The sequence below is a fragment of the Ceratotherium simum genome, chromosome 33 (assembly GCF_057802395.1).
Source record: "Ceratotherium simum simum isolate JZ-2026a chromosome 33, ASM5780239v1, whole genome shotgun sequence".
Classification (NCBI taxonomy): Eukaryota; Metazoa; Chordata; class Mammalia; order Perissodactyla; family Rhinocerotidae; genus Ceratotherium; species Ceratotherium simum.
Window position 1 is genome coordinate 31,023,950 of NC_141932.1, and position 27,280 is coordinate 31,051,229.

Below are 27,280 nucleotides of genomic sequence, written 5' to 3' on the forward strand. Positions count from 1 at the left end.
TAGTCAGTCCTAAGAATAATTGATTCCCAGACCAGGAGATGGAAGGAATCTTGGGATGATCCGGTGCGGTTTTGTCATTTGTGGAAAGATGAGGACACCGAGGGGATGGGAAGAAGCTGCTTGGGGTCACAGGCAAGTTCTAGGTCACTGGGTCACACGGAGCACCCCTGAGCCCACCAGTGCCCCGTCCTGCCTGTTCTGATGACAAGCCGCAGGTTCTGTCTGTGACGGGAAGATCAGCGTGCCACTGCGCCATCCTCTCTGGGCTCAGAGCTACAAGTCGGCAGGAGCGGGCTCTCGTCATTTCTTTGTTGCTTGGTTTGTTCGTGTGTGAGCATTTCAAGCAGGAGTAAAGGCTCGGGGAAGCACCCCAGGGTGAGGAACAGAGTGGTTGCACTCAGGGACCTCCACGGCCTGGCCGTGCACCTCTGTCCCTGCTGAGTCACCTTGGGTAGGGGAAGCAGCTTCTCTGGGCCTCCATTTCCTCACATGTAAAGTGGGAAGAATAACAACTACATCCACCGCAGGGGATTGTTATGATGATTGAATGAAGGGCTGTCATTTGTATTATCATCTATAAGGTACTTAGGACAGGAGTCAGCCCGGGCACATCGTACTTATCTAAAAATAAACCTGGAGACGGAGGGATAGCTCAGTAGACCAGATCCTGCTGCTAAAGACAACGGGTCATTCCTTGGGCCCGGGGAGATCATGGGGAAAAGAGTCATCTTCCTTAAACACAAGAGCCAACACGCCGTGTTTGGAATGGGACGAAAACCCCAGGTGATAGCTGATTTCCGGGAAACTTCTCTCAGGCATCAGGGAGCGGGCAGGGTTGTGAGTGGTGTCCCCCTGACTTCCCTAGGCTGTCCGAACGGCAGGCCCGACTCCACTGAGTTGCCCTAAAAGCGTTTCTCTTCGCTACTCCTGGTTGGTTTTAGCATCCAAATGTGACTCTGGTATTTTATTACTTTGATTTTTGTTGGTCACAGCCTGCTACTGGAAATGCGATATATGATAAAAGCGGTACCATGTAGCAGGTAATACTACTGCTGCTGTCTAGTGAGCACGCGCCCTCTGCCAGGCTCAGTACGGGACACGTGTGTCTCAGTAAGTTCCTCTCTCTGATGCTGCAGGACTGTCGTCCCTGTGCCCCAGGGACAGCTGACTAGGCCGAGGTCCAGAGAGGCCCCTCTGATGGGATGCTCATGACTTGAGGAGCTGGAAGGCTTTTCCATTGAGTAGAAAAAAACCTTGAGCAAGTTGCCTGACATCTGTTGGCCTCAGTCTCTTCATTCATGAGACGGGTTCTGCTGACCAGTGAGTCTGTCTATGCAGAAGTGCTGGGAACCAGAAAGGGCTGAAGAAGGACCGTTGGCTTTGGGGGCTTCACATGAAGACGGGCAACACTGGGGTGGCCCACCCGCCTGGAGGGCGAGGCTGGGAGCAAGACTGTAAGAGGGACACACTTCCCACTCCACCCCACCTTCCCTCCTTCGGGACGAGCTCTGTCCCTGGGTCAGCAGGTGCGTCAGGCATTCACTGGGCCAACTCCACCCTTGGAGGAGGAAGGAGGGAGTCACAGGGCCACATCCGGCGCCCTGAGTGACCGCAGAAGACCGAGAGGAAGACTTCTCCTAAGTTAAAAAGGCGGGGGCTACCCACCCCCGAGGGGCTGCTCTTTCCTTTTGGCAAGAAGAGAGCCAGAGGGCCACCCTCATTTGAGATGTCAGTGGTGACCTCTTGACTCAACAAACAGCAAGTGCATTTTAATCAGAGCGCGTCCTTCCTACCCACCAGACAGGGCAATTGCACTGACCCGCCCCTCAAGGAAACAAGACCTTCTTAATCACAGGCTGCCTCGCGGGGCCACCAGGCAGACCAAAGGCCACGCCTGGCCCCGCAGCCAGCAGTGACCTCCCTGCCCGCCTGCCCAGTGCCCACCCAGCTCCAGCCCAGCCAGGCCTGGGCTGGGATGAAGGCGCCTCTGAATTTCCAATCCTGGGAATAATAACTCACATTACTTTGACTCCATCTGCACCCAGCAAAGGCAGAGCAGGGAAGGGAGCATAAAACACGAAGTTCCCACAGACAACATCTGTCTTAGTGCAAACAATGGACCATTATCTTGTAAATAATTCTGATTAAGCTGCAGCATTTCCTCCTGTAACTGGTGGTGGGGAGCAGGGGAGGAGGATGCTCTGGAAAGCAGGGCCCGGGGACCAGGTGCTGCACTGATGGGTCTCCCCGGCCCCCACCACCCCCTCAGCATTCTCTCAGAGCCAGTGGGCACCCCTACCCTGCCAGCCCCCAGCGGTGGAGGCCCTCAGATCAGCACAGGGCCACCTCCAAACCCAGGCAGCTTCCCAAAGGTTCCTCTGGGCCTCCACCCTCTCCTTTCTCCTTTTCCTCACTCCCTTCCCTCCAAGCTTCCCTCTCCTCCCGACGCCATCTCTATCATTTTTCCTTTACTATGTTTGTACTCTCCCCTTAACTCCTCTTAACTTCTCCTTTTCTGCCATTTTACTTGCCGGGTCTCCAATTTCTCCTTTTCATGGTTTTCCCCCATCCTCCTCCTGACCTGTGCCTCCACTTCTCTGCCGCTCTCATTTTTGCTCCCAGTCCCTCTGTGGCTCTCTCCCCTCCCTTCTCCACAACCCAGGCCCCCAGGGCTTGCCCACCCCTCCAGACCGTCCCCATGGACACTCTGACATAGTGGCAACGGTGTCCACTCTGGGATTCTGAGGCCTGCAGGCCCCAAGCTGCCCTCTGGCTCTCTTGGGCTGTCAGGCCTGGGGAAGGCACTGGGAGAACTGGGCCTACAGGAATCCCTCTCCCACCCCTGGGAGGGTCCCTCACGCTGGGCCCCAAATCTGAAGACCCTCTCCCTCCTGTGTGCCCCGGGATGCCAAGGTCAGCCTGCCTCATCCCCGCCTCAAGCATTTCCTGCCGAAAAACCCGCTGTCATGAAGAAGAGCTGGAGACTCCACAAACAACCCCAACATCAGGAGAATTTAGGCATTCAACCTGCGCAAACGAGAGGGGCTGATTCACTTTGCAAGGGCGTCAACCCCCAAGTCCTCAAGAAAATTCCCCTTGTGATTAAAAATTAATTGTCCTGCATGTGATTCAGAGACAACCCTTCAACTCCAAAGTTCTTATGTAAAGCAAAAGCCACTGGTACCAGAATCCTTTTCCCACTGGTTGACCACTAGAGACTTTTTTTTAAATCTCCTAATTGTAAATCCGTTGTAGCATTAGAAAACAGGGATAACAGCTCAACTGGAGCCAACAGGGGTGTTTCTGCACGTCCTGGGAATGAGATCACTGAGTCCTCACACAGGTTCCTCCATGGAGGTATTCGCTCTGGGGATGGGAGGAATCCCGGCTCGGCTCTCCAGACAGAGGCCTTCAAGCGGGGAGTACAGATTGGTGAGGATGAGGGGCACCATTCTTTGCAAGACCTTAACCAGAGTCTCTACCCCTTGACAAGGTCTTAGGAGGTTCTGAGTTTTCATGGGAGCTTTGCCTGGGGTCTGCCTGGCAGCAAAAAGCCTAAAATAACTGAAATGTGGGTGACTTGCCAAGCTCCAACTTATTCATACTCAAGTTATTCTCTTGAGGATGCATGAGGGTACACAAGTGTACCATTTGATGGGTGAAAAACTGAGGCAATCAAGTTACATTCAATTGAGAGCAAAAAGCCAAGGACTTGAGGGGTTCACACTTGGAGATAGGACATATTGTCCCAAACTAGGGGGGCTTGCTAGCCAAAGGCAACTTTGAGTGGCCAAGGGAACTCTAGGGATGGAAGAGTGGAAAGGTCACAGGTAGGGAAGAGGAAGTGAGCTGTTCCTGTGCCCCACGCATGCACAATGAAGAATGGCATGAGCCCTCCTTTCTCTATCCCTCCTTTCTCTCCCTCTATATAGTACCAGGTAGAAGTGTTGGGTTAGAGTAGAGGGCTCCCAAGAGGGACCACTGTCCCAAGGGGGACACACATCCAAGAAGGACACACTAGATTATCAAATTAGTATCTGTACAGTGCTTGAGGAAACCTTAATCATCACGAAAAATACCATCTTCTCAAGCTCAGTTATGAACACAAAAGGTTGAAAAATGAAAAGGAAACAAGTCAGATAATCAGGTTTTTCTCACACTACCATGAATCTCAAAATCCAGTTTTTATTGACTCTTTTTTAAAAAAAAATTTTGACTGACTTCCAAAATTAAAGGCTAAATTCCTCAATGCTCTTCTAATGATTTAATAAAAATGTCTTCATGATGAGGCAAGTGTTCACATGCCCCATGCCCCACAATAGTGAATGGTCTTGCCCAAACTGAATTCCCACATGTTCCTGTACTGGTGGGAATACCAGCTTGGCTCCCACATCTGGGCCCTGCGAGTGTTCATGAGGACTCTAGGACTGACCAGGTCCTAGAAGGTCACCTGAAAAGTCAAGGATAGAAGGGATCATGAAAGCCATAGAGGGTACTGAGGGGACTTCCAGGCACCCCCTCCTTTCACCAATGGGGAAACGGTGCCCAAGGCAGAGAATGAGTTGTCCACGCTCCTTGGAGCTTGACTGCTGGTGGAGGCCTGGTCTCCTGACCTGGGGCCAGCCCTCCCAACCAGCCTCCGGTCCCTAAGCTGACAGACTGTGCACTTCTAAATATTAAAATCTGCAGTCGTCTGCTCACAAGGACTCATGGATTGTGTATCTGTCCTCATCGTTGGCTCTGGCAGATTGGTGACCTTCTACAGAGAACCGAGGGTGTAAGAGCTTTCGGGCCAAGGGGTTCCCACTTGTGGCGGACACTGTTGGTGCCCCACCCCTTCCCTTCCGGTTCCCCGGCAAGCCAATGGCCTCTCGTTTCTCTCTGGCCATAGGAAGACTGCTTGGCTGTTGGGTGGGCTGGAATGACCCTCAGCTAACGAGAGCTGCAGAGCCGGGGGATAAATACCCCAGCGTCTTCAGCCCTCAGGGGGTAACTCTGAGGTGAGCTCCACACATGATCCTACAGGATCCCCAGGGGGACTGAGTCCACCCCCTAACAGTGGCGACCCTGTCAATTAACACACCTGTGTCAGCTTCCTCCTTTCTCTGTCTCCCTCCCTGCTCCCACATAAACTACCCACAGCCAGGTCCTTATTTCAGGGTCTGCTTTTGGGAGACCCCAACTACATCACCAATGGGGCTTAGAAGAATGGGGTCTGAGAAGATTAATGGACTCTCTTCGTGACAAGAAAGAGCCCAACATACTGTGAACCCCTAATTGCCCACCGAGGCTCTGCATCCTGCCAAAACATCGGCCTCCAGCCCTACTCCAGGTGCAGGGACACCTCAGAGCAGCCTGTCCTTGTGGTCTGCCCCAGCCCTCCCCCCAGGACATACAAAACTCTTGAGTCAAAAGAGAAAAGTGACTTGTCCATCATATAAAAAGAGCAATAATTTGGTAAATTAATTGCAAATTTGCTTTCCCTGCTTGGTTGCCTTTCTCTTTTTATGTGGATAATTGAGAACATATTATATTAATTTGACAACAACAGAAGGTCAGAAAGAAAACTTAACCTTGTGAGCAGTGGGTTACCATTAGCTGGGTATGTTTGGACAACTCCACAAAGAGCATGGAAGACAAGCTCTTCGCAAAGCTGGCCAATGTCTGGATATTTTTGCTAATGAAATAGCTGTGCCGAGTTCCCCAACTTTAACCTTGAAAATGCACACTGTTTGCTCAAGAGGCAGAATCTGCTCGTGCAGAGACAATAGTGCCAGTGTGCTCCTGCATATTTAGGCATGTAATTTAATCGTCATGACGTTTCTTTGAGAAAAAGTGACTATACATGAGCAATAATCATCTCCTAAAGTTTAGATTCTTTCCCTCCCATCAGAATATCTAAATTTCACCAAAGAAAACATATTTCCCAACATGTGTAAATGAAGAAGTTGATTTAAAGACTCTTTGACCATAAGCCACAGAGCACCCTTCCCCTCCTGGTCTATCCCATCTTAAGTCACAGTTACCTCCTTGAAACCCCACTCTCATCTGCCAAAGAGGCCTCTTATCCACCTCAGACCAGGGGGCCATAGCTGCTTGGAAAGGGTCTAGGCTGTAGGGCTAAGGGCAGATGCAATAGCGATGCTGTGGTTGCCCAAGTCTGAGTGCAAACAGGTGGGGCTTGTTATAATTCCAAGTGGGCATGGGGGTGGGCAGCAGGAAACAGAATTGCCAGCCCCCACGCAGAGCTGTGAAATGAAGTCAGCTCATTCCAGAGGCCTGAATCCACCCCGCTCCCTCCCAGCAGCAAACAGGATGTTCCCGAGCACTCAGCTGGTGAGAAGGGAGCTCTTCCCCAGAGGTGGGAATGAGGGGAGGTGGGTGGGAGGCAGGGGGTGCTGTGAAATGAGAGGTGGGAGGAGGCTGGGAATCGGTTTATAAAAACTTGAGAAGAGAATCCACAAAGGTCTCCTCTAAGCTTGAGAAATTACCACTGGGGAGCGACTCAGGAAATACCCCCTGCTTTAGAAGCGGAAACGCGTGGAGACCCCGTGAGGGGGATTGGGCCCTCGTGGAGGGAGAGAGAGCAGCAGATGCCCGGATACGGGGCTCCAGGGAGCCTTCCCACTGTCAGCAAGGAGCGGATGATCGGTTCCTTCAGCGACACTGCCTGGATTCCCAAGGCCGCCACTCTCGCTGCACGGGATGCCTGACCCTCGTCCCTACCGCCTGGCGAGGCCAGTGCTGTGGGGACAGCAAAGGTGTCTGGAGTGTGCAGAGTGACTGTAAATGCTGAACAAGGTCGGGGCAATGCCTTCAGCCCTGAGCAGAGGCACTGAGGCCTCCAGCAGCCTTGAACAGAGCCCCTCCTCCTCGCCTGCGTCCCCAAGCCTGAGGCACTGGTCCAAAGGGGCCCTGAAGGGTGCCCCGGGCCTACACGGAGTGGATGGCGGTGAGCCCTCCTCAGGAGCTGCAGATGTGGCTTCTCAAACCAAAGGGGCTTCCGGCTTCTGCGGAAGGGATCACGCAGCGCCTCCTCACAGAGGGGCACGTGCCCGTGGCAGTGATGCAGGCCTCGCGGAGCCGTCAGGAGGCCAGAATCCAGGAAGAGCCTAGAGGCATTCTCCCTCACACCACACCCCTCTTCCTGCAGGGCAGTTCCCCAGACTTAGTGGCGCTGGAAATAAAGATGAAACTCTCCTGGAGTCCTTCCTTTGGCTCAGGCTCTGCCTACACACTGGTGGTGGAAACTGGCCCTGCTCGATGTGGCCATGTGCACCCGGAGCCTGGTGGCTGGGGTCACTTCGCTTTACCTTGGCAGGACATTTTGGGGTCCATTATGGTTTCTACCCGAACCCACAGTGTATGCTCTCTGCTTCCCATGAACAGAATTAGGAAGCAGCTGTGGGCACAGAGAGCGAGCAAACTTCTTCAAGGTCTACACTTTTCATTTGGGGCTTTCATCACCTGTTCTCAGACTCAGAATCTCTGAGCTGTCATTGCTTCCCCCAAATAAGAGACAACCTAATACCACATTATGGTCTTTGGGGTTGGGCTCACTTGAACACTTTCTATGAGAAATACTGGAGGGAATGTTTCAAGGTGTCAAGGTGATGCATTGGTCCTGTGGCTGAGGCCAAGGTTGTTCAAACGGACATTTCTGGGCTTCCAACCCTCGTACACAGGAGACAATTTATTTGGGAGTGTGGGGACCAGCCTGGGGCTTGGGATTCTGTCAAATGATGATAATACCTTTTCCCCCACAGGCTAAGTTAGACACGGAGCAGAGGTGTGCATGGAATTTAGAGGCTTACAAACAGCCCCAAGCAAAGAAGCTTGAAAACACTGTGGAAGTGGCAGGACCCTGAAGTCCAGCTCGTGGACCAAAAAAAACAACACAAGTGAAAAGCAAAACCCTTCCTTCCTGTGTCTCCCTCCATGATGTGGGGTGGGGGAGAAGGCGGATGAAAGCCTGTTACAACCAACAGCACAACCAAAACATCCCAGGGGACAAAAATATCCCAGACTCCAAGGATTTGGGGTACCTTTCCATTCAAAACTACCCCTCACAGGATGAAAAGAAAATGTTCAGGTTTGCTGCAGGAAGGCTGGGTGTGGGCAGTCTCTTCCACACCTGGGATGTGGGACAGCAGCCCGCACACTCTTTGCCCCAATTCTCCCCCATCCACAGGGCCTGTGAGCAGTCATGGGGTCTAGACACTGGAAAGTCACTTGTACAGAGAGATGCGCAGGTGTCTGGCTCTCCCCAACCAGCCACCGCCACTCTACCCCCATCCGAAGGTCCCTTTACATCAGCAGGTTTATGAATTGTCACTCACTGAGCCCCCAAAGATGGGTGGAACAATGCAGCAAGCTGCCCAGAAAACAGCCCTGGAACAGCAGCACGGGTGTCCCCTGAAGGTCCTGTTGAGGCTTCCCACAGACAGAAGGGTGTCAGGGGTGAGGGGTATTGTGGAAGGAATTAACATAATGACTCCAAACTGCACTAATGTTTCACAGCTTTTTTTTATTAGCAATACCAAGATAAGTTATTGAAGCATTTTTAGTACTGTTTTACATTCCATTCATAAATGACCTAACTTGAAACTCAGCATACAGCACACTTAAAGATATAGTTTGACACTTATTCAGAAAGCTACAATTATTATAACTTACATGCCTTCATTACCAGGAACACCTTAATATATCTTCTAATTACTTCAACAATAGTCTATTTCAAAGCACATGATAACCCAGTACAAGTTTACACAGTTTGCTTCAATCACCATTTATAAGTTGCGAATGTCAAGGTGCTGTTCACTGGAATTCTACTGTCATCTGTTCCTGGTTCATGTGACGACCTGACACAACATTAAACTAGCAATATTACTGCTTAAATACTATGGAGAAAGATAATTACTGCACTTTTCTGTATTCTTCTAATGTGTTACAAAATACAGGACAGTCAGACACAAGCAGTAATGCCAACGAAACCATCGCGGGGCCCACCTCTAGAAGCTGTGGCAAGCTGGCATAGCAGGCCCCCTCGTCAGGTTTTTCACAGGTGAAGGGACCTCCAATGCACCAGCATTTGTCAGTCAGGATTCACGACTTTGAGGGAATTTTCTTTCCCATTCAAGTTACTAAGCCTTTGCAATCCGTGACTAACAGTGGACCATATGGGCAATCGTTCGAGCCTCCTGATTCTCTGCTATATATACTGTGGGTTGGTGTGCTGTGTGTATACACATACCTATGCCAATAGCAATTATTTATTCAACACACATATGTGTATACATTCTTCTCTTGACTTTACACGATTAACAAGCTGCAGATAGCCACCGAGGAGCACGGACAGACAAGGGCAAGTCCAGCTAGACCGACTAGAACAGGGGCTGTCACTTACCTGCAAGAAAATGTGCAGATTCATTAAATAATCCAGAAACCATGTGGGCTAGAGGCATTTTAAAGCAAGGGCAGGGCCACATTCCCTAATTGTTTAATGGAATAATGACAATAAAGCAATATTTATAAAATTTGGTCCTTCCGTCTCTGGCTAGAGCAAGAATAGTCTATGTGATTAGAGCAGGTTGGCAGCTAAGTGTAGAGGTGCTGTTGATCAGCACTAAGTAATACAAGATAATTACTACTTATTGGAAACCTGGGCTGTGCACACAACACCTGAACATAAAAAGAGAAAGAACCTGATTCCTTCAGCAGCTGAGACGTGGCCTGTCTCTAGACGGTGTCGGTGCCGCCCATCCCTTTGATTCAGCAGCCTAAGAAAGCAGATACCAAAAGCTTAGCTGAGGATACCTGCACCCAGCTCAGGACAGTGATGGGCTCACTCCGCTCCTATTTTACATGGTGATAGCCGGGCCTGCTTGGAAAGCTTGCACTTCCCCAGGGATGTGGGTGTCTGCTCTGACAACACCCTCTTCTCTCAGCATTCTTCTTCCTCCTTCCCAATCTTAAGTCATTAGCAAGGAGGAAAAACGTGTGTGTGTGTGTGTGTGTGTGCGCGCGCGCGCGTGTAGAGTTTTCTTTTTTTGAACCACATTGCTTGGTTGCTCTCCTCCCACCCTCAGCTTGGTCCTGGGCAGCAGGTATCATGCAATCCAAAGAGAATATGGACACGGCAACCAAAATGAAAGCTACCAGGCTTTTCTCCTGCTTCAGAGGCCTGTTGATTCACACAGTAGCTTTTGGAGCCGAAAATATGCAGCAAAAGGAAAGGAACATCAACAAGGCTGAATGTCACCAGTGTTTGCCGACTTACAGACACCATCCATTTGTTTGTTCTGAAATGACGAGTGGACCATTTGGCAAATACAATGGTATTCACACAACAGTCCTGTCATCCTGCAGTGCAAACGCCATCACGTCACTGCATTCCCATTTTATTTAAAAAGAGGGAAGGGGTGGAGGAGAAGAATGCCAAGATAGTTCGGAGAGGGCTGCCATCCAAAGAGGCTGCCTCTTTGTCAGCACGGTGCACACAGCAAGGCTTTGGATGAGGGCAGGGGTGAGCACGCCCATGGCTGCTGGTTTCCGTACGAGAGCCCAGGGGACAGCACCTGTGCTCTGTCCCACCGGAGTCAAAGGGAAAGGCTCTGCAGCCGGTTGTGAGACAGCCAGCAGGCAGGATGGGGTGGGGATTTGCATTCACTTAAAGGATATGCTCTTGGTCTTCAAGACAAGCCAAACGGTCCTCCCTAGTGGGGTCTAATACCAGGTCCTGCACACACACTATTCCTGGGAGCAGACTGGACTATGGAAGCCAACAGCCGACCCGTAAATGCCAAATCAGGTAAAGAAAGTGAGAGCAAAGTTGTGCTTTATCCACAGTCTCTGCATGCCGATCCACAGGAGAATCAGCTCATAAAGAAGAGGAGAGGAGGAATGAGTGCTCATTTGGCTTTAAATAAATCATGGCAGCTCCAGAGACAAGACCCGACAGGTGAGGTCCCCTGGGTGTCCCAGAGTAGCTGCCCTCCCTTGTGTTGGCTGACCTTGGGCTCTCATACACTTGACAGATTTGGATTTGGTGATTCTCTTCCTGTGCCATTTTCCTATTGTAACCTCCTTTCTTGATTAGAAGTTACTGACGTCAGGGCCACCCTTAGAACTGAGAATCATCCACAGGACCAGAAACATACCAACTTTCATGGGCTGTGCACCAGTAGCCTATGCTCGGGGTGTCTTCACACGCACGTGGGCGTCCTCATGGTGCTGTCACATACCCCAGCCACGGCTCCTTTGGAAATCTCTAACTGACCACAGACCTTAGCCATTTCTTTGCCAAAGACTGAGGCTACAGGACTTCCTATCCCAAAGCATTTGCCTTCTATCAGGGATAGGATCGAGTAGAAACTGAAATGGTGTGACCATTGTGATGAGATGTCATCACAAAATTGCCAGAATCGCCTTCCAAGCTAACGTTCTCAGAGACCAAGACACAGCTATCAATGACTAGGCATGGCAGACATGAGGAAATAAGTCACGGTCTCTAAAGCCTTGATGGAAAGTAAGATTTGTGCTTGCTTAGTGCTAAAGAGACTATTGCAACCAAAAGATGTGTCAACACTGGCATCATTTCCCCACGCCATTCACATGTGGACGTTCACCTCTAAAATAAAATACCAACTCTACTGAGAATCAGTTATCCAAGCTCTTAACCCATCACCTCATTTCATGCTCACGCCTCGGTGCATCAGTGAGGAAACCGAGCCTTCCACAGAGCAAACTCTCCTCAGAGCCCAGACAGAGCTCCTGCCTCTTCCTCCTCTGCCTTCCTTGGCCATGATGCAGGCGGCTCTGGAACCGCCATGAGCCACGGAGAGGGGTGCTCTCCCGGAAGTCTTTAATACACAAGCAGAGATGTGGCCTTCCAGAAACAGGTACACCAGGCCGACTGGGTCTACAAGGCCTCTCTTGGGACGGTCTCTCACATCGCTGGCTTTGGCATCACATGGCAATAGATGGAGCCCTGCAGCTGCTAATTTTGGTCCTCTCTGCACCATCTCCCTGGGGGGTGGAGCAACCGCAGACAGGTCTCTGCCTGTCTTTTTTAGGGGCAACCACGGCAACATATCCTTCTTTACACTAGAGCAGGGGTCAGCAAACCACGACCGGTGGGCCAATTCTAGCCCACCGCCTGTTTTACTAAATAAAGTTTTATCGGAACACAGCCATGCCCATTCGTTTAATTGTCACTCATGGCTGCTTTGGCACTACACGGCAGAGTTGAGCAGTTGTGAGGGAGACCACATGGCCTGCAAGCCTAATGGAGTCACTCTCTGGCTTTAAGAAAATAGTTGCCAATCCCTGCTTCAGACTGTGTAGCTGGTAAAATGGTAGCTGTTTTCAGACTGCCTATGCTTAGAAACCAACGAGGTTTTTGGAGGACAGAAGTCCCATTTTAAGCGAGTTCAGTTTGGTTATCCCAGTTCATTTCATCATACATTTTAGAATACATGAGGTAAAGGAAGTTTCAATGGACCATATCTTTGTTTTTAGGAAAGGGGTCCCAATTCTCTCATTGCTGTGAGAGAACCCTTAGTCTCAGGCATAATTTGGGTTAGCAAAGCCAGGTTCACAATAACCTGAGAGTAATAAATTGGGAATATTAGGGCTATTGCTGTTAACGGCCTTGCCTTCTCACTCGCTTCCTCCTAGGCCTGGTGGGTCACTTGGCCTGGAAGCCACTGCACAAGGACCTCATGCCCATTACAGACATGCTGACAGATTCTCCTTGCTCAGCCTGGCCTCCCTGAGTGGTGGTTAACTCCAGAGCAGAGCTGTGAAGAGTAAAGAAGGTTCGTGCTCTTCTCACTGCGTTTCCCTTAATCTGACTTGACTTCTTCCCCATCAACCCTACCCCTGGGCTCACAAAAGGACACAGAACAAGACTCACAATGGCTGCCGACCATCTGTCTCAGGTTCGGAGGCAAAGAGTAAGGGTGACCTGGTTGCTCTCCAAATCCTCAAGTTCCGTGACCTGGCCAGGCAGCCAGCCCCAGAGGTGCCATGCAGCCTGGCATATGTGCTGTCTGGTACACAAAGAAGCCTGTGCTTTCCATGCTCCCTCAGATCTCCAAGCTACTCGCTGACCCAACAGTTCATCAGATTTCTCAGACTGGACAAGGTGGTGGTCTGTCTTGTCCTGTCAGTGGATGTGAATGCTGCTCTGCTCTGCCCTTGCCCCCTAATTATATACTCATGTGGATCTTGTCCCATTACAAACCCAACAATACCGAGGGCATGTCCAAGTTCTCTGATGGCATGGGAGTGCCCTTGTGCATTATGTTCTTCAACAGAATAAGGAAATGTGGACCATGCCTGGAGTCTGGAAGTCACCTCAACAAATGGGAGCTTTGATTGGGGCAGGACTTCACGTAAGAAGATCAGGCCCATAGTGGGCCCTGATCCCACTCTAGAAGCAACAGTGCATGTCCTCCAGCTTAATCCAAGATGGCGCAATCTCCTCCTAGGGATGATCTGTAACACATCTCCAATAGGCTAATGTATTGTCCTCTGTGGAAGGATCTTTTGAAAATTCATGCCAAAGCTCTCAATGTTGGCACATGCTAGAGGCCTCTTCTACCCAACTAGCTGGGTCGGCCCCTCTCCTCATTGTCTCTCTCTTCTGCACCAGATTTAGAAAGGTATTGGCTAGGAATGGGCAGTGCACATTGGCCAGGACCCCAGGGCCATGACACCAAGGAATGTAGGACCAGAGTTTTAAAAGTTAGGAAGCAGGCATGCAGAATTAGAGAAGCACCTGGGAGTAGAGCCTATAACATGAGTGTCGCCACAGACTTAGGGTTAGAAGCCACCATCCCCAACGCACCAGCATGTGTCAGAGGAGCTGCTGAGCTCTGTGGGGAGTCTACGTGATTTGAACAAGGTTTTTACTGATGCTTCTTCCAACACGTTTACACCCCATGAGAATAGAAACAGACAGACATCAGCTCCTCTTCCAAGTCTGTTTCTAGGGGCATCAAATTGGGGATTCGAATTTACTAACCAGACAAAATCAAACCCCAAACTCTTCTGAGATGAGAAATATTGGAATAATTCTTTGGTTTGGCAAAGCCCAGCTTCTTGGGGAAGCCAGATATCGAGCTGGTGGTTCAGTTCAGAAATCCATATCTCCTTTGAGTGGAGCACAGAAGAGGGAATAACATTAAGAATACTTGATTCCTTGTGCCAACAGCATTTCCACCCTTGCAAAGTCAAGCCCATGGGGTTGAAGTTCTCAACTACCGTTTGTGCTTCTTGCAATGCTAGAAAGAGAGTGAATTAGACTGTAAGAAAAATGCCCATTTTGTAGCCCAATGGATTTAAGTTTTCCTCCCAGATATCAACTCTTAGGAAGGATGAATATGTCTGACCTTTCTGGGTACTGGGATGCCAAGCAGCCCGTGAGAAAATAAGAAGAAGATTTTGATTATGGTGGGCCAGATATGGGAGTGAGGGAATGAGAACTGGACAGGGTCGGGCCCATCCTGGAGGCAAGAGGACAGTTCCTCCACCCCACTCCAAGCAAATAAGGGCCTTCCCTGACCGCTTCCAAGCGAAAGAAAGAGGATGCAGAAGAAATGAGGCCAAATGAAATGCAAAACTTGCGCTCTCTACAAACAGGCAGTTTCTGGCCAGACTTAGTTTTGGTATCTTACCATGAGTGCAAGGTGAAGCAGTGGGACATGGACCCCAGCCAGGGAAGCAACCGGGATGCCTTTCAGCCTGGCTGGCCTGAAGGTCCTCATTCTCCTTTCAGGAGAGAGGCCACAACTTACATCCCAGGGTCTGTGGCCCAATGGCCCAAAGGTTGCCTAAGCAAAGTCTTGTGCAGGTACCCTTGAAATGGCAGGGGAGTGCTGTGAGCCGTGGTGAGGAGTGTCTGAGAGCTGCGGCTCAGAGGGAAAGGGCTCACAGGACAGAGCAGGCTCCCTGAGGCTGCCTTCCCCTCCACCCTCCCCTGAGCAGAAGGACACCATTGGGCAAGCTTCCTCAAAGGCAGGCAGCCTTCCTTCAGCATTGGTAGGAAGATGGGAAAATTAATAGGGGGAATATGAGCTCATTTCAATAATAATGAGCTTATGAACATGCCAGGTTTTGATCTTTTCTGATGCATGGATTCCTGGCAGGAACTATGGTCCTCAGTAGGTATTTGAAAGAACTGAAAATAGACTTTAAAAAAATCCCGAAACAACAATAAAAAAGAAAATACCCCAATCACAAACTTAAAACAACAATGAAAAAAAGAAAAAGACTTAAATGTTGCTCCCCCAGAAGAAAACAGAAAAAAAATTGGACTGACATAAACCCCTTTTCTCCTTCTTTTAAATATTGTTTTTAACAGCTTCAAAAGTAATGAATTGTATGTGGCTAAAAATAGATCTGGGGGTACTGGTTAATGGGGCCTTGTGAATCATTCAGCATAAGGAACTGTCAATATTTTTTTGAGCTGTCAGAAATCCATTTAGTGATTTTTGACAATTCAAAAAATATTTCTGACTGCTTGATCCCGTTCTTAGTGAATTAGGGAAGGAGAGGAAAAAGGAAATATATCAATTTAAATTATGAACCGAGTCCAGCTTCCTGAATCCTATTCTGTGCTAAAACGAACATCAGGAATTGGAGATTAAGAAATACTCCCTTCCATTTTCCTTCCTTCCTTCCTCCCTCTCTTCCTTCCTTCCTTCCCCACTTCCTTCCTTTTTTCAACAGGTGAAGTAAAGTGACAGAAATCTATTCATAAATTAAAGATGGAAAGGTACCATGGTCATTTGTCTCTAGCAAGGACATTTGGGGCTGGGAATAACACACTGAGCTTCTATTCAGAGAAAGACTTTCCAATATGAATATCTGGGTGCCAAGAGAATGACTTTGATCCTTTCTGCCCATCCTGACATTCATTTGATCCAATTCTAGGCTTCAGATTTATTATTACTCCTTAAGATCTGGAATTACTTTGGGGTAACCATATTCTTTAAGGAGGTAAAGAAGTGCCAATTTGCTAACAAGATCAGGCAGGCATAAATCCATACACACAGGATCACAACACTGCTCACCAGGGATTTCACAATGTACATTTCTTGTTAGAACAACAGACAGACAGGTGAAGAGACAGACAGACAGAAGGCAACAGTAGAAGGCCAAAGCCACAGTAACTGCCATTTGGTATGTCTGAAGATGGATCACAAATACCCCCAAACCATCTCCCTACTTGGAGCGAGGGTTGCTTTTTTTCTATACTGTGGTTAGTGTGATATGCTGTTAGTATCCTCTAAGTCAATATAAAGAAAAGTTGAAGAAAGCAGATTTGGCTTAGCAAAGCAGTAAGGAATTGTCTTTAGGCATCTATGCATAAGTTGAAAATACTGAAAAGTTTGCAAGTTACCATGTCTCTTTTTCTTTTTTAAATTTTTTCCCCGTCAAGTTATGGACTAAAACCCGGAGCAGTCCACACTGTGAGACACCCCCCTTCCTTCTCCACGCCTTCTGTACAGGCATTGCAGATCTTTATAACGCAAACTGGAACACAATGGCACAAGTTCTAAAACTTCTAAATGAAATGGACTTCCATGATTGTCTATACTGCACATACAGCATTGTTGGTTTTTTTTTTTTATGTTTAGTTCAAAATTTGTTAAGGGATAAGTCATTCTGTTTAAATGCACAATTCTGCACTGATCTTCTGGGAAATGAACTAGAGGAAGAGGATTCTAAAACTTACCACACAAGTCTGGCCTCTTGACACATCCAGAATTTGCTGTGCTACTTGCAAGTCCGTTAAAGGCTGCTAAGCCCTCAGAACTGTAGGCCCTGAGGACCGACAGCATGTTCATCGGCTTCTCCAGGCCCTGGGGCCCCCGCTCCGGCTTGGGCAGGCCCACAGAGGGGTCCTGGGCTGGAAGAAGGCCCGGGCTGTGCCACTGCTTCTCCGACGCCTGGGGTAAAGGTGAGGCCAGTCCCTGGGCGGGCTGCGGGGTGCCTGTGCGCAGCAGGCTGTCCCCCCCGTCACGGCTGCTGTCCTTGCTGAGGGCAGACTGGGGCTTGCTCATCATCTCCGGCTCCGTTTCAACATCGTCTTCATCGTTGTTCTCTCCCTTGGAGGAGTCCATGTCCTCCGAGGAGGCGATGTCGGAGAGGTCATCGGTAGTAGTCTTGTTTGTGGTTTCGGGGATCAGGATCGGGGCGTCATCTTCTGGGTGGGCCTTCCCATCGGGCTCCTTGTCGGGGCAGGAACTGGGGGCCCCTGAGCCAACCATGCCTGGGTAAACCCCAAACTGCTTGTAGAAGTCCGATGGGAAGTTACAAAACGCGGGCTCCACGTGGCCCGGCCACGTGCCGCTCTTCTGCTCTCCCAGAGTCTCTTTGACCTGTCCTTGGGCCATCTTCTCAGAAGCAGAGTCTAGAGGCCCCATCATGTTGGAAAGCGCCATCTCTTTGCCAGATTGCACTGAGGGCAACAGAGCCATTCTACTTGCCTCCCGGGCTTGGTCTTTGCAATTGACTGTCACCCCGACAGCACTGTCTTTGCGTTTCGCTTTGCCCAGGTGGTTGGCCTGGAGATGAAGAGCCATCAGCTCCACAGATGACGTCGTGAATGCACAGAACAAGCAGCCGTGCCATGCGATGCTGTCTTGCACAGTCACTGACGAGCCGGGGAGGGAGGCGGCGTCCGGCCGCACGGACAAGTCTAGAGGCTCGTACTGAGACTTGTCTGACTTCCTCGGGGCCGCCTTACCGCCAGTCTTCTCCTCGCCGCCGTCTGCCCCGTGGACTTTCGTGGAAGGAGGGTCAGACAGGCCTTTGTCCTTCATGTCCTTCTCCTTCTTCAACGAGCTCAGGACAAAGCTGTCCATGAAAGCTTGCAAGGACCCTTGGAAATGCACACCGTTGTTCACAATACTTTGATAAGCTCTTCCGATTTCGGAGAAGTGGGTGCTTTTGGAAGGAAGGTCGGCGCCTTTCAGGGCGTCTGCAGGAGCCTCAGAGGACATGCCGGTGGCCTGCCCCGAGTGGTCCCCAGACGAGAGCACTCCTGATGTCCACTGCTGAGCGGCAGGGCCACCTCGGAAGTCGATTCCGGGGAGACCCTTAAAGGCCCCCCTCAGGATGTCTGGCCTGATAAACAAGGCGGCTTTGTTGGACAGCTCGTCCCTGTGCTCTTGGTTTGGGGGCTGTCCAGACAGCGGCCCGGCTCCGTTCTGTCGCTCCCGGTGGTGCCGTTCTAAGTGGTATTTTAAGGATGCTGACTGGGTGCCGGCATAATCACAGTGCGGACATTTGTAGGGCTTCTCACCTGCGGATTTTGGTACAAGGAGAAAAAAAAGTGTTTATCTCATTTTGGTGTGCTGAACAAGGCTAGAAGGATCAACATTTGTTCTCGGAAACAAAGCAGCTCAAACTAATAATTAGTTAGAGAACAACTGTTTTTAATAGAAGAATAATTCGTACTCTTAAGCTTTTTTAATGATTTTGTGCCATTTGGGACCATTCAGGAATGACATACTATCTACACACAATTAGCTATCTTTTTCTTTATCTAACATGTGAAAACGGCTATAGATTTAAAAGCTATGATTATGAAAATTAAGCATAATAATTTCAACCACAGTGATCATTAAAAGTAGAAGTTTAAAAAGACAAAGTATGTAACAAATGGGTGGTTGCAATATTTTGTGTATACAATAGCTCTAAAATTTGTTTAAATTATACACATGGAAACCATTTTTAAACCTAAAAATTTTATGGCACTGTTACGCAAGACTGAAATGAATGATTTAAGTCTTGCTCTGCAGTAAATCATGGATATAATTAGCAAATGGCATACTGCACAAGTAATTTATCATTATTTGGAGGGCACCATTCCAGACGGGCTCAGATATCTGCAGACCTACTGCATTGTTTCTAAATAAAGAACTATAAATACTGATTCTATAAAATATTAATACCATTACAGTGCATTATGATTGCAGCATGTAAAGACATATAGTTAAGATTAAAAGCAGTCAATAAAACTTAAAAGAAAATGAGTAATAAAAAAGCACAAAATATATTTAGTTTCTGTATTTGAAATTAACATTATCTACTGGTCTTTGTAGTGCCTTAAATTTGTGCTAATGGCAAACCTAATGCTCTGGTAGTAAAATGTGTAATTTACCTATAATAAGCGCTTTCTAGAGAATAAAAATAGCTTTAAAGAGTGTTTTAAAACATATAAGATCATTTTCATGAATTAAATATTTATTTAAATTCAACACCCAACTTCTATTGTTCTTTCCACCAAGGAAAAGATACCATAATATACACCTTAGACCCGTCCACATGATGGGATAGAGGAAGGGAGGAGGGTAAACAAATGTGGATTTAAATATATTCCAAGAATTTGTTAGCAATCCAGGGTCTTTTCTAGACTTTGGAATTGAAAAGCTCTCTGGAGGGAATGGGACTGTGACAGTCCCTGTTGGCTTATTCACAATAGCAACCTGTCAATATCCACAATTATTTTTTCTGAGGAAACTCAGAATGCCCCACCCCTTCTTCTATTCTATTGTAAAAAAGACTGAGGTAAAAGGCAACAGCAAATCATTGGTGAATGGTGTCCTCTGAAGACACCGTCCCGTATCCACTCTCAGCTGACACTGTGTCTCTCATTCTCCAGGCTTGGGGCATTTGGGGGTAACACACTTGATAGGGAGAAAGAGGACTCTTGGACTTTGTAAACAAGAGAACCACTAGCCCAGGTTCTGAGCAGGGGACTCCACGTCATCTCCAGATCGTGTGCCGGAACCTTGGAGACACTATGCCCACCTCTTCCAAAGGGTGGCTACGTGCTCTTCATTCACAGCTACAAGCAGCTGAAGGTCTCGCCTGGACACATCAGAGATGGCCTTTTGGTCTGGCAAGGGGGCCCAGCTGGGAGTCTACTTGTCTAAATGGAAAGGTCACACTTGTCTCTGGCTAGACCAATGACACGGATCTAGCAAGGAAGACTCTATCCCCTTTGAGGTAAGGTACAATGGCTTCAGGCACCATTTTCCCACTTCTTGGAGTCAATCCCTGCATGAGGCTCAGATTCACTTCACCATAGCTATTTGGACATCTCAGTGGAGGCCACGGAACCCTCAGTGGGACAGGCACTGTGGACGGGCACGTCTGGGCTGACCTGGAAGTCCGGTGGCCAGCTGGAGCCGAGGCAGCCCCTGAAGCTGAGGGGGTGGTGGTGGGGCTTGTGACAGGAGAGACTGACTAGGAACTTACGACCATGGCCCACAGGTTACCGGGAACCTGGGGGAGGGCCCCGCAGGGAGCACCTGCCGGCAGAGGTGGGGCCTGCAGGTGCTGAGTAAGACTCAGGTTGCATTTCAGAAATGCACCTGGAAATGATTAAGTGCATCTGGCAAAGGGTTCGTGGAAAAGGCACGGGCATTCATCAGTGGGAGCTACAGAGGGAGGAGGTGGACTTTTGCCTGCAGGCTTGGGTGGGCGGGCAGCTGCCTTTCTCAGTGGGGACTGCAGGGATGCACAGAGGATGCGTGTGTATATTCCCAAGGGACACACATTTGACATGCACAGTGGAGCAGTGGTTCTCAAACTGTATTGTGCATTCGAATCACCAGGGGAGTTTAAGACACCAGTTCTGCGACCTTAACGCCACAGCGGTTCTGACTCCCTCCGTCTGGGGTGGGTGCCAGAGGCGGGCATTTTTAACAAGTGTCCCTGGTGGGTGTGATGCAGTGTAAAGATTGTACTTTGAAAAACTAAACTGCAGCTGCTTGGGGAGCTTTAAAAAAATGCTGACACCTGGTCCACCTCCACCTCCAGAAATTCTGAGTTAACTGGGCCAGGGTGAAGACTGAGCTTTGGGGTCTTTCAAAGGCCCCCACGTGGCCCTCTGTGGAGCCTGGGTGGAGAACCACCATGCAGACCCTCCCTGGGAAGTACCCTTGTCGGCAGATACCGTGGGACTGCTGAGCAGGACAGGCAGTGTGGACCCCTGGACCCTGGGAGGTGTTTGGAGAGTCTGGACTGGGGACCAGAGACCTGGTGCCATTTTGCTCTCCACTGGGCACAGGATGCCCATCTTGGGACCTTTGCTTCCTCAACCTATAATATGGGAAGTCAGAGCCTGTGTTCTCTAAGGCCTCACGTCAACTCTAAAACTTGTGTCAAGAGCTAAAGCAAGTCTCCTGAATGGGGCCACAGGCACACGTGTACATACAGGTCTGCACCACACACCCAGACACGTGCAGACTCATTCACACGCACTTTTTGATTGAATGAACAAATGGATGAATGAGCACCTCTTACCTCCCAAGTAGGGAAGGGAGTTGAAGAGGAGCCAAAGAGACACGGTCCCCGTTCTCATGGCTTTCAGAGAAGACACGGCGTAAGCTTATTAAAGCAAGTGGCGTTCACACACACAGAACACACATGTACCACACACACACACACCACACGTATCACACAGCATACATATCACACACTTGCACACACATACCACACACCCATCACACACTCACACACACCACACACACCACATACACATACCACACAGCCATACTCCATACACGCACATTCACACACGCACACCAAACACGCCACGCATGCACACCACACAAACACACAAACAGTACAGGAAAGGATCTCTTCATTCAACCCACTGCTCTTAAAGTTCAAAATAGGCCTTGGCCTCCTCTGCTCTGGGGAAAAAAAGGCCACAGCTGAGAAACAAGAACGGTTCATTCTTAGCATTTGAGGGCCCGGGCCCTCGTGACTTAGGGGCTACTTGGTGAGTTCTCAAGGGTGATTTGTACTGCACACGGTACACACAGGCTCTCAAAGGCCGTCCACGGCCCTTTCTTGGCCCGCCGCACACGTGCACAGAAGAGCCCCTCTACTGGATACGTATTGCTCTGTATGGTCCACCTCCTGCCTAGCTCCTAAAGGCTGTGTCTGGGTGACTGCTCTCTATCACCCCAGTTTCCCAGATAAATGTTCCAGAGTGAAGTTCCATGGGATGAACCCACCTCTTTGGATTTGTGTTTTAAAAAACAAACAAAAACCCCAATTTTTTTCTCTATAATCCCTAAACGATTTGAGTCACCACTATTGCCCTCTGCCGTGAAGCTCTTCTCCACCTTTCCTGGGCTTCCTCTCTATGAGAGGGCACAGGGAATGTTCTGAGACTACAGCCAGCCCCCAGTGGGGTGCACTTCTGGCCAGGCCAACCCAGGGATAGAGTCATCTGGGATGAGGTGCCCTGCAGAACCCCTGGGCAGCCCAAGGGTCTCATTTTCCACCAGAAACATCCCAGCTGTCTCCCAAGCATTCCCTCCCCCCAGGGCATATCTCAGCGTGCTCGGGAGGCAGACTTGTCACAACCCCAGCCCCTAGACCGGGTGGGGAGCACCCGTCAGCACATTCAGCAGGTGTGGAGGTGCGGCCAAGGTCTGCCCTTTGGTTTGGCTGGCAGACAAGTGCCGAGTCCACCTGTGCTGAGAGCTGCTTCACAGTCAAGGTCACTGCATCCAGGGCCACACTTGGCCAGTGCACACTGGGCTGACTCTAACAAAGCTCCAGGTTCGGCCAAGGAGCGAGTCGGTGGGCCATCTGCCCTCTCCCAGCTGGGCCGGACTCGCCCAAGACTTGGAAAGGTGCTCTCTGTGCAGCCTCATGGCACAGGCAACCCCAGACCCCACCAGCAGCTCTGTCTAGTTGAATGATTGGCCACTCAGGCCGTAAATAGTTCAAACCTACTGGGGGGATCACTCAGACTGTCCCAAGCTTTCCAGGGGGTCATGAGCCCTCTGGCCCCCTCCATGATGTTTGGGATCTGCTGTCTTTGCATCTGCCTGTTGTAGGAGCCACACGCCCAGATGTCTTCAGAGCCAGGCAGATCACAAGAGTGTGCTCAACAGCAGGTTGCGGGCCAAACACCTCTCCTAGAGGACAGCCACCACTCAAGTCCAACCAGCGCACACGAGGACCTCTGACTTTCTAACAAAATTCTCACAGCCTGATTCTATGTGCAAAATCCTGGTTTTTAAATATTGGTACCTACTTCAAAACTTTTTCAAACATTGAGAGGGCCACAGTACCCTATCGGCAGACTGGGTCTAGACCGGGCAGCCAGTTTGAAACTTGTGTCTGGGAAAAGGATGCCAACATTGAGCCATTCACCCACTGAAGGAAGCAGGTAAGGACACTGGTGGTCTTCTGTGGGGAAATATCTCACAGCATCTTAAAGGAATAAGACATGGGCCCAAACAATGCATTTCTAGAAAAGAGAGTTTTTCTAGAAAACGTGTACTAAAGTAAAACATCATCAGTTCATCATTCCAAAAGACTAATGAAATTATTGAAACCATCTTACACTAAAGTAGTTACCCACTGACACGGCATAAGATGTATATTCAACTTTGGAATAACATTGATAAGTTCTCCAAGTCGTTGTATCATAAATGTTTAGAAATATATGACCAGAGGTTTAATTAGTTCATTGTATCTACTTTTAAATGGTCATGTCTTTCCTCCTTCTGAGCCTCCACTTTGCACTTGGTATGCCAAAGGAACCCTCACTGTCCTGGGGGGTGATTTTGGAGCATTTCAGAGCAAGTACCCAATAGCACCTCTCCAGAAATAACAGGTGGATTCATATTATTCTCTTTGGAAATCCCTTTATCAAGCTTTCAAGAAGTGCTTCATGCTTCTAACGTTTTTTTGTGTGTGCTAAATCTCCAAAAGTGTTTTCACTTTTAAGTTGAGTAACTGAATATTTTCCAGTATTTGCATCCTCTATTTGATATTTATTTAGTCTTTCTACATGTCTTTACTTAGTTAATACCAGGAGAGATAAATATGGTGGTGCCTTTGCAGCGAAGCTTCAGTACATTAATATAAATTGTACACTAATTCCCCCAAAGCATATATATGTTGTAAACCTGAAGACTTTTCACACAGCTGCTGATTGCTAAACAGTGCCTTGTCCAGAAGGGGACAATCTGTGTCTCTAATTGCTGTCACTGAAGCCGAGATTCATTATGTGACTTTCCCATTAAAATGTGAGCATTAATTTGTATAATGAAATATCACCCTCTGCAGTGTTCATTAGCCATGCCCTACTGTATACGGCACATTGTTAGCTACCTAGAAACTGTAGTTAATTTCACTAATGGATATTTCCCTACTTAGTGTTTGGTAGGAAATTTATACTGTAACATTACCTCTTAAACTTTTAAGGAAATTTAAATTCAATCAATTATTTTCAACAAAAGTTTGGGATGTCATTAAGGCAGGAAGAGCAAAGATGGGGGACTGTGGAGGAATAAAATGGGCTTCAGTTCATCTTAGAAATAGAAAAAGGATGGAATTTTAATTCAAAACAAAAGGGAAAAAAAAGAATCATGTCCTTTTGGGCAAGTGGATTTTTTTTTCCATCATTACTCAGGTGGCTGTCCCCTACTAAGAACACCACCACACGCTCTCCTTTTAGAAAAGGAAATGGGAAAAGCACCCATTTTAACCAACCCATTTTTGAACACTTATTCAATATGATTTATAAAAGCCTGGCCACCTCACCTAGAAAGGCAATACAGGACTGTCAAAGGTAAGGTATGTGTGCACCAGGCGTCAGGCACCTGGGTTAGGCCCGCTAAACTTCCACGTCACCCCCATCTATATACCAGTCGGTCCCCAGGAAACTCTTTGAAGATGAAATGCAGTTTCCAAAATGGTGGGAGGGTTTATCATGGCCTGATGCCGGCCGCCGAGTGAGACCACCCCACCTTCCAGGCGCGGCTCAGGGCGCCTCCACACGCCACAGTGGCCATCTCCCTGACTCACCACCTCCCTGACCTCACTGTGCTGGTGGGGAAACTGAGCCACAGGGGGTCAAGGAAGGCTGGCCTCAGGCCAATCTGAGTCAGGGGTAAATGAGGAGCCAGAGTGCACAGTACTTCCCTTTTAAATCGTCAGGAGGCTGCGTCAACACACCTTGTGGGTACAAGTCACTTCCTTTCCTCCCGCTGGTTAGGGTGTGGACACACACTGTCAAAGAAACGTTGCATTAATTCCCTAAGATAAGCCAGAAACTTCACCCAGAAAAGTAAAAATATCAGTACAGTGCAGCGGTTAAGAGAATAAGATTCCAAATTAGGCAGATGTGGATTGTGACCTTGTAATCAATGCTGCGCAACGCCGAGTGGGTAACTTCATGTCTCTGAGGCTCAGTTCTCTCTCCTGCAATGGGGCAGGGGTGGATCCTGGTCCCCGAGGTGCTGTGAGGATTAGGGAGTGAATTCACAGACAGTGCTGACTCTGTGCCCACGTGTGTGAGTCTACGGAAAGTGGTGGCTACCGCCACTATTACTGTTGTTGTTACATTCTCCCTGTTGGCTGCATTTTTCTGCAGTCATGCTGTGTAGACACTGCCTCAGTCTTGAGGCAAGATAACTCCCAGGCCCCCCCACCCACCGCGGGGCACGGAGCCCTTTGGGGGTGCTCAGGAGAGAAGTCCTCTTGCTTCCACAATTCTCTTTGGTTCTGTCAGGACAGAGCAGCCTGGTGCCTGGTGACAAGAATGCAGGTGAGAGCCGAGGAGGGCACCTCTGGGGTCCCACTCAGCCAGTGCCCCGTGGCTGCATCATGGAGGCACGCATCCAGAGGGGTGGGCAGTGCTGAGCGTGCCCCTCAGCCCACCCAGAGACCCCTGGAAAACCACCCCTGGCTTCCCTCTGCAAATCCACTCCCATGAGGCGGTTCCCCACTCAGGGCCGGAGGACCAGCGCACACAGCACGTCAAAACCAGATTAATAAACCACTTGCATAATTTGAGAGGGAAAAAACTAATGAGATTTATTTTTAATTAGTCCTGGAACTATCGTGCCTCCAAGTTTTCACTTGGAGTGAGGCTGCTTATTACATTTCTCTACACTGGTCATTCCTGAGACGACAGGCAACTCCTAGGAAAGCCCACACTCAGAGGAGCCGCCCGAGGGAACCCAGCCTGGGGTCCCGCAGCCAATGCATGGGTGTCACACCCATCTGGGGCTGAGGTGGGGAACGCAGCCCCCCAGCCTCTCAGGAACTGAGCAGCAGCTGCCTACCTCCTGTACACACAGCAGACCCGCTGGACCTTGGAGTGCAGCCCCAAGGCGGGGCTGGCGGAGGGGCAGTGAGGGAAAGGATGGAGCGCACTTTGGGGCAGCCGATAATGAAACGATTGGTTAGCCTCGGTCAGGGGCCACCGAGGGGACATCCCTGCCTCCCATTGCATGTTAGGACTAGACGTTTGCTGACGCATTTCTGTGATGGTCCATTTTCTGTGTCAACTTGACTAGGCCACCAGCTACGCAGACATTTGGTCCAACATTGTTCTGGGTGTATCTGGGAAGGTGTTTCTGGATGAGATTAACACTTAAATTGATGGACTAAAGGGATGGTCCTCCCCAGTGTGGGTGGGCCTCATCTAATCCTTTGGAGGTCTGAAGAGAACCAAAGGCTGAGGAAGGGAGAATCTGCTCTCTCTGCCTGACTGTCTTTGAGCTGGGACTTCCGTCTTCGCCTGGCTTTGCACTTCATTGGCTTTCCTGGGTCTCCAGCTTGCCCAGTGCAAATCTTGGGACCTCTTAGCCTCCGTAATTGAGTGAGACAATTCCTTACAGATTTATATACTGTTTCTCTGGAGAACTCTAATGCAATCTCCTCTCTGAGCCTGCACTGACTGGCTCTGAATTTGAATCACCAGCAGTGTGCTCTAGAAAACAAATTGCACATGTAATGAGGTCCTAACCAGCCCAAGGTAATGCTTCAAAGAGGAGAGAGGTTCGGTCTCCCCGGGGTGGGTGGCGATCAATGTCTGCCCCGCAGGAGCCAGGGTGGGGCAGCCTCTAGGATCTGAGGGTCACTGGGCGCTCCTGGGGTCCTCCCGGTGCCTCCCTGCAGCCCCGCATGGATCTGGCTGGAGCTCAGGGGGCAGCAGAGATGTTCTGGCTACCTGCAGGCTCTCCCCAGCCCCCAGGTGTTCAGAGCAACCTGCCTGGTGCATCTACTCAGCACCGCTCTAACAAACAGGTGTTCGCGGAAGAAGAGCAGTAATTGAGTTAATGTAGTGGAGTTAAAAAAGGAAAGTGGTTTTTATCAGTCCATGTTATATGATCAAGACTTCTTATAAAGATGGAGTGGATAGAAAAATACAGAGAATGTGGTACCTCAGATCCTGGCCAATTAAAACATATTTATTACACATTGGATTTTTAAATGT

The 27,280-nt window shown here is 49.3% G+C and overlaps 1 protein-coding gene across 2 annotated transcripts in view; it reads right to left on the reverse strand.

The window, feature by feature from the left end:
* Nucleotides 1-8,522: 8,522 nt before the first annotated feature.
* Nucleotides 8,523-27,280, reverse strand: part of ZNF536 (zinc finger protein 536) — a 171,464-nt gene continuing 152,706 nt past the window's right edge. The window contains exons 4-5 of one of the 2 annotated variants that reach the window (XM_087421866.1): nt 16,745-18,316; nt 8,523-9,406 (exon numbers count right to left, since the gene is read on the reverse strand). In XM_087421866.1, coding sequence (XP_087277992.1) covers nt 9,399-9,406; nt 16,745-18,316 — 1,580 coding nt within the window. In that variant the 3' untranslated portion in view covers nt 8,523-9,398. Of the gene's footprint in view, nt 9,407-16,517; nt 18,317-27,280 lie in introns of those variants that run through there. The other variant, XM_014794865.2, reaches the window with a different exon arrangement.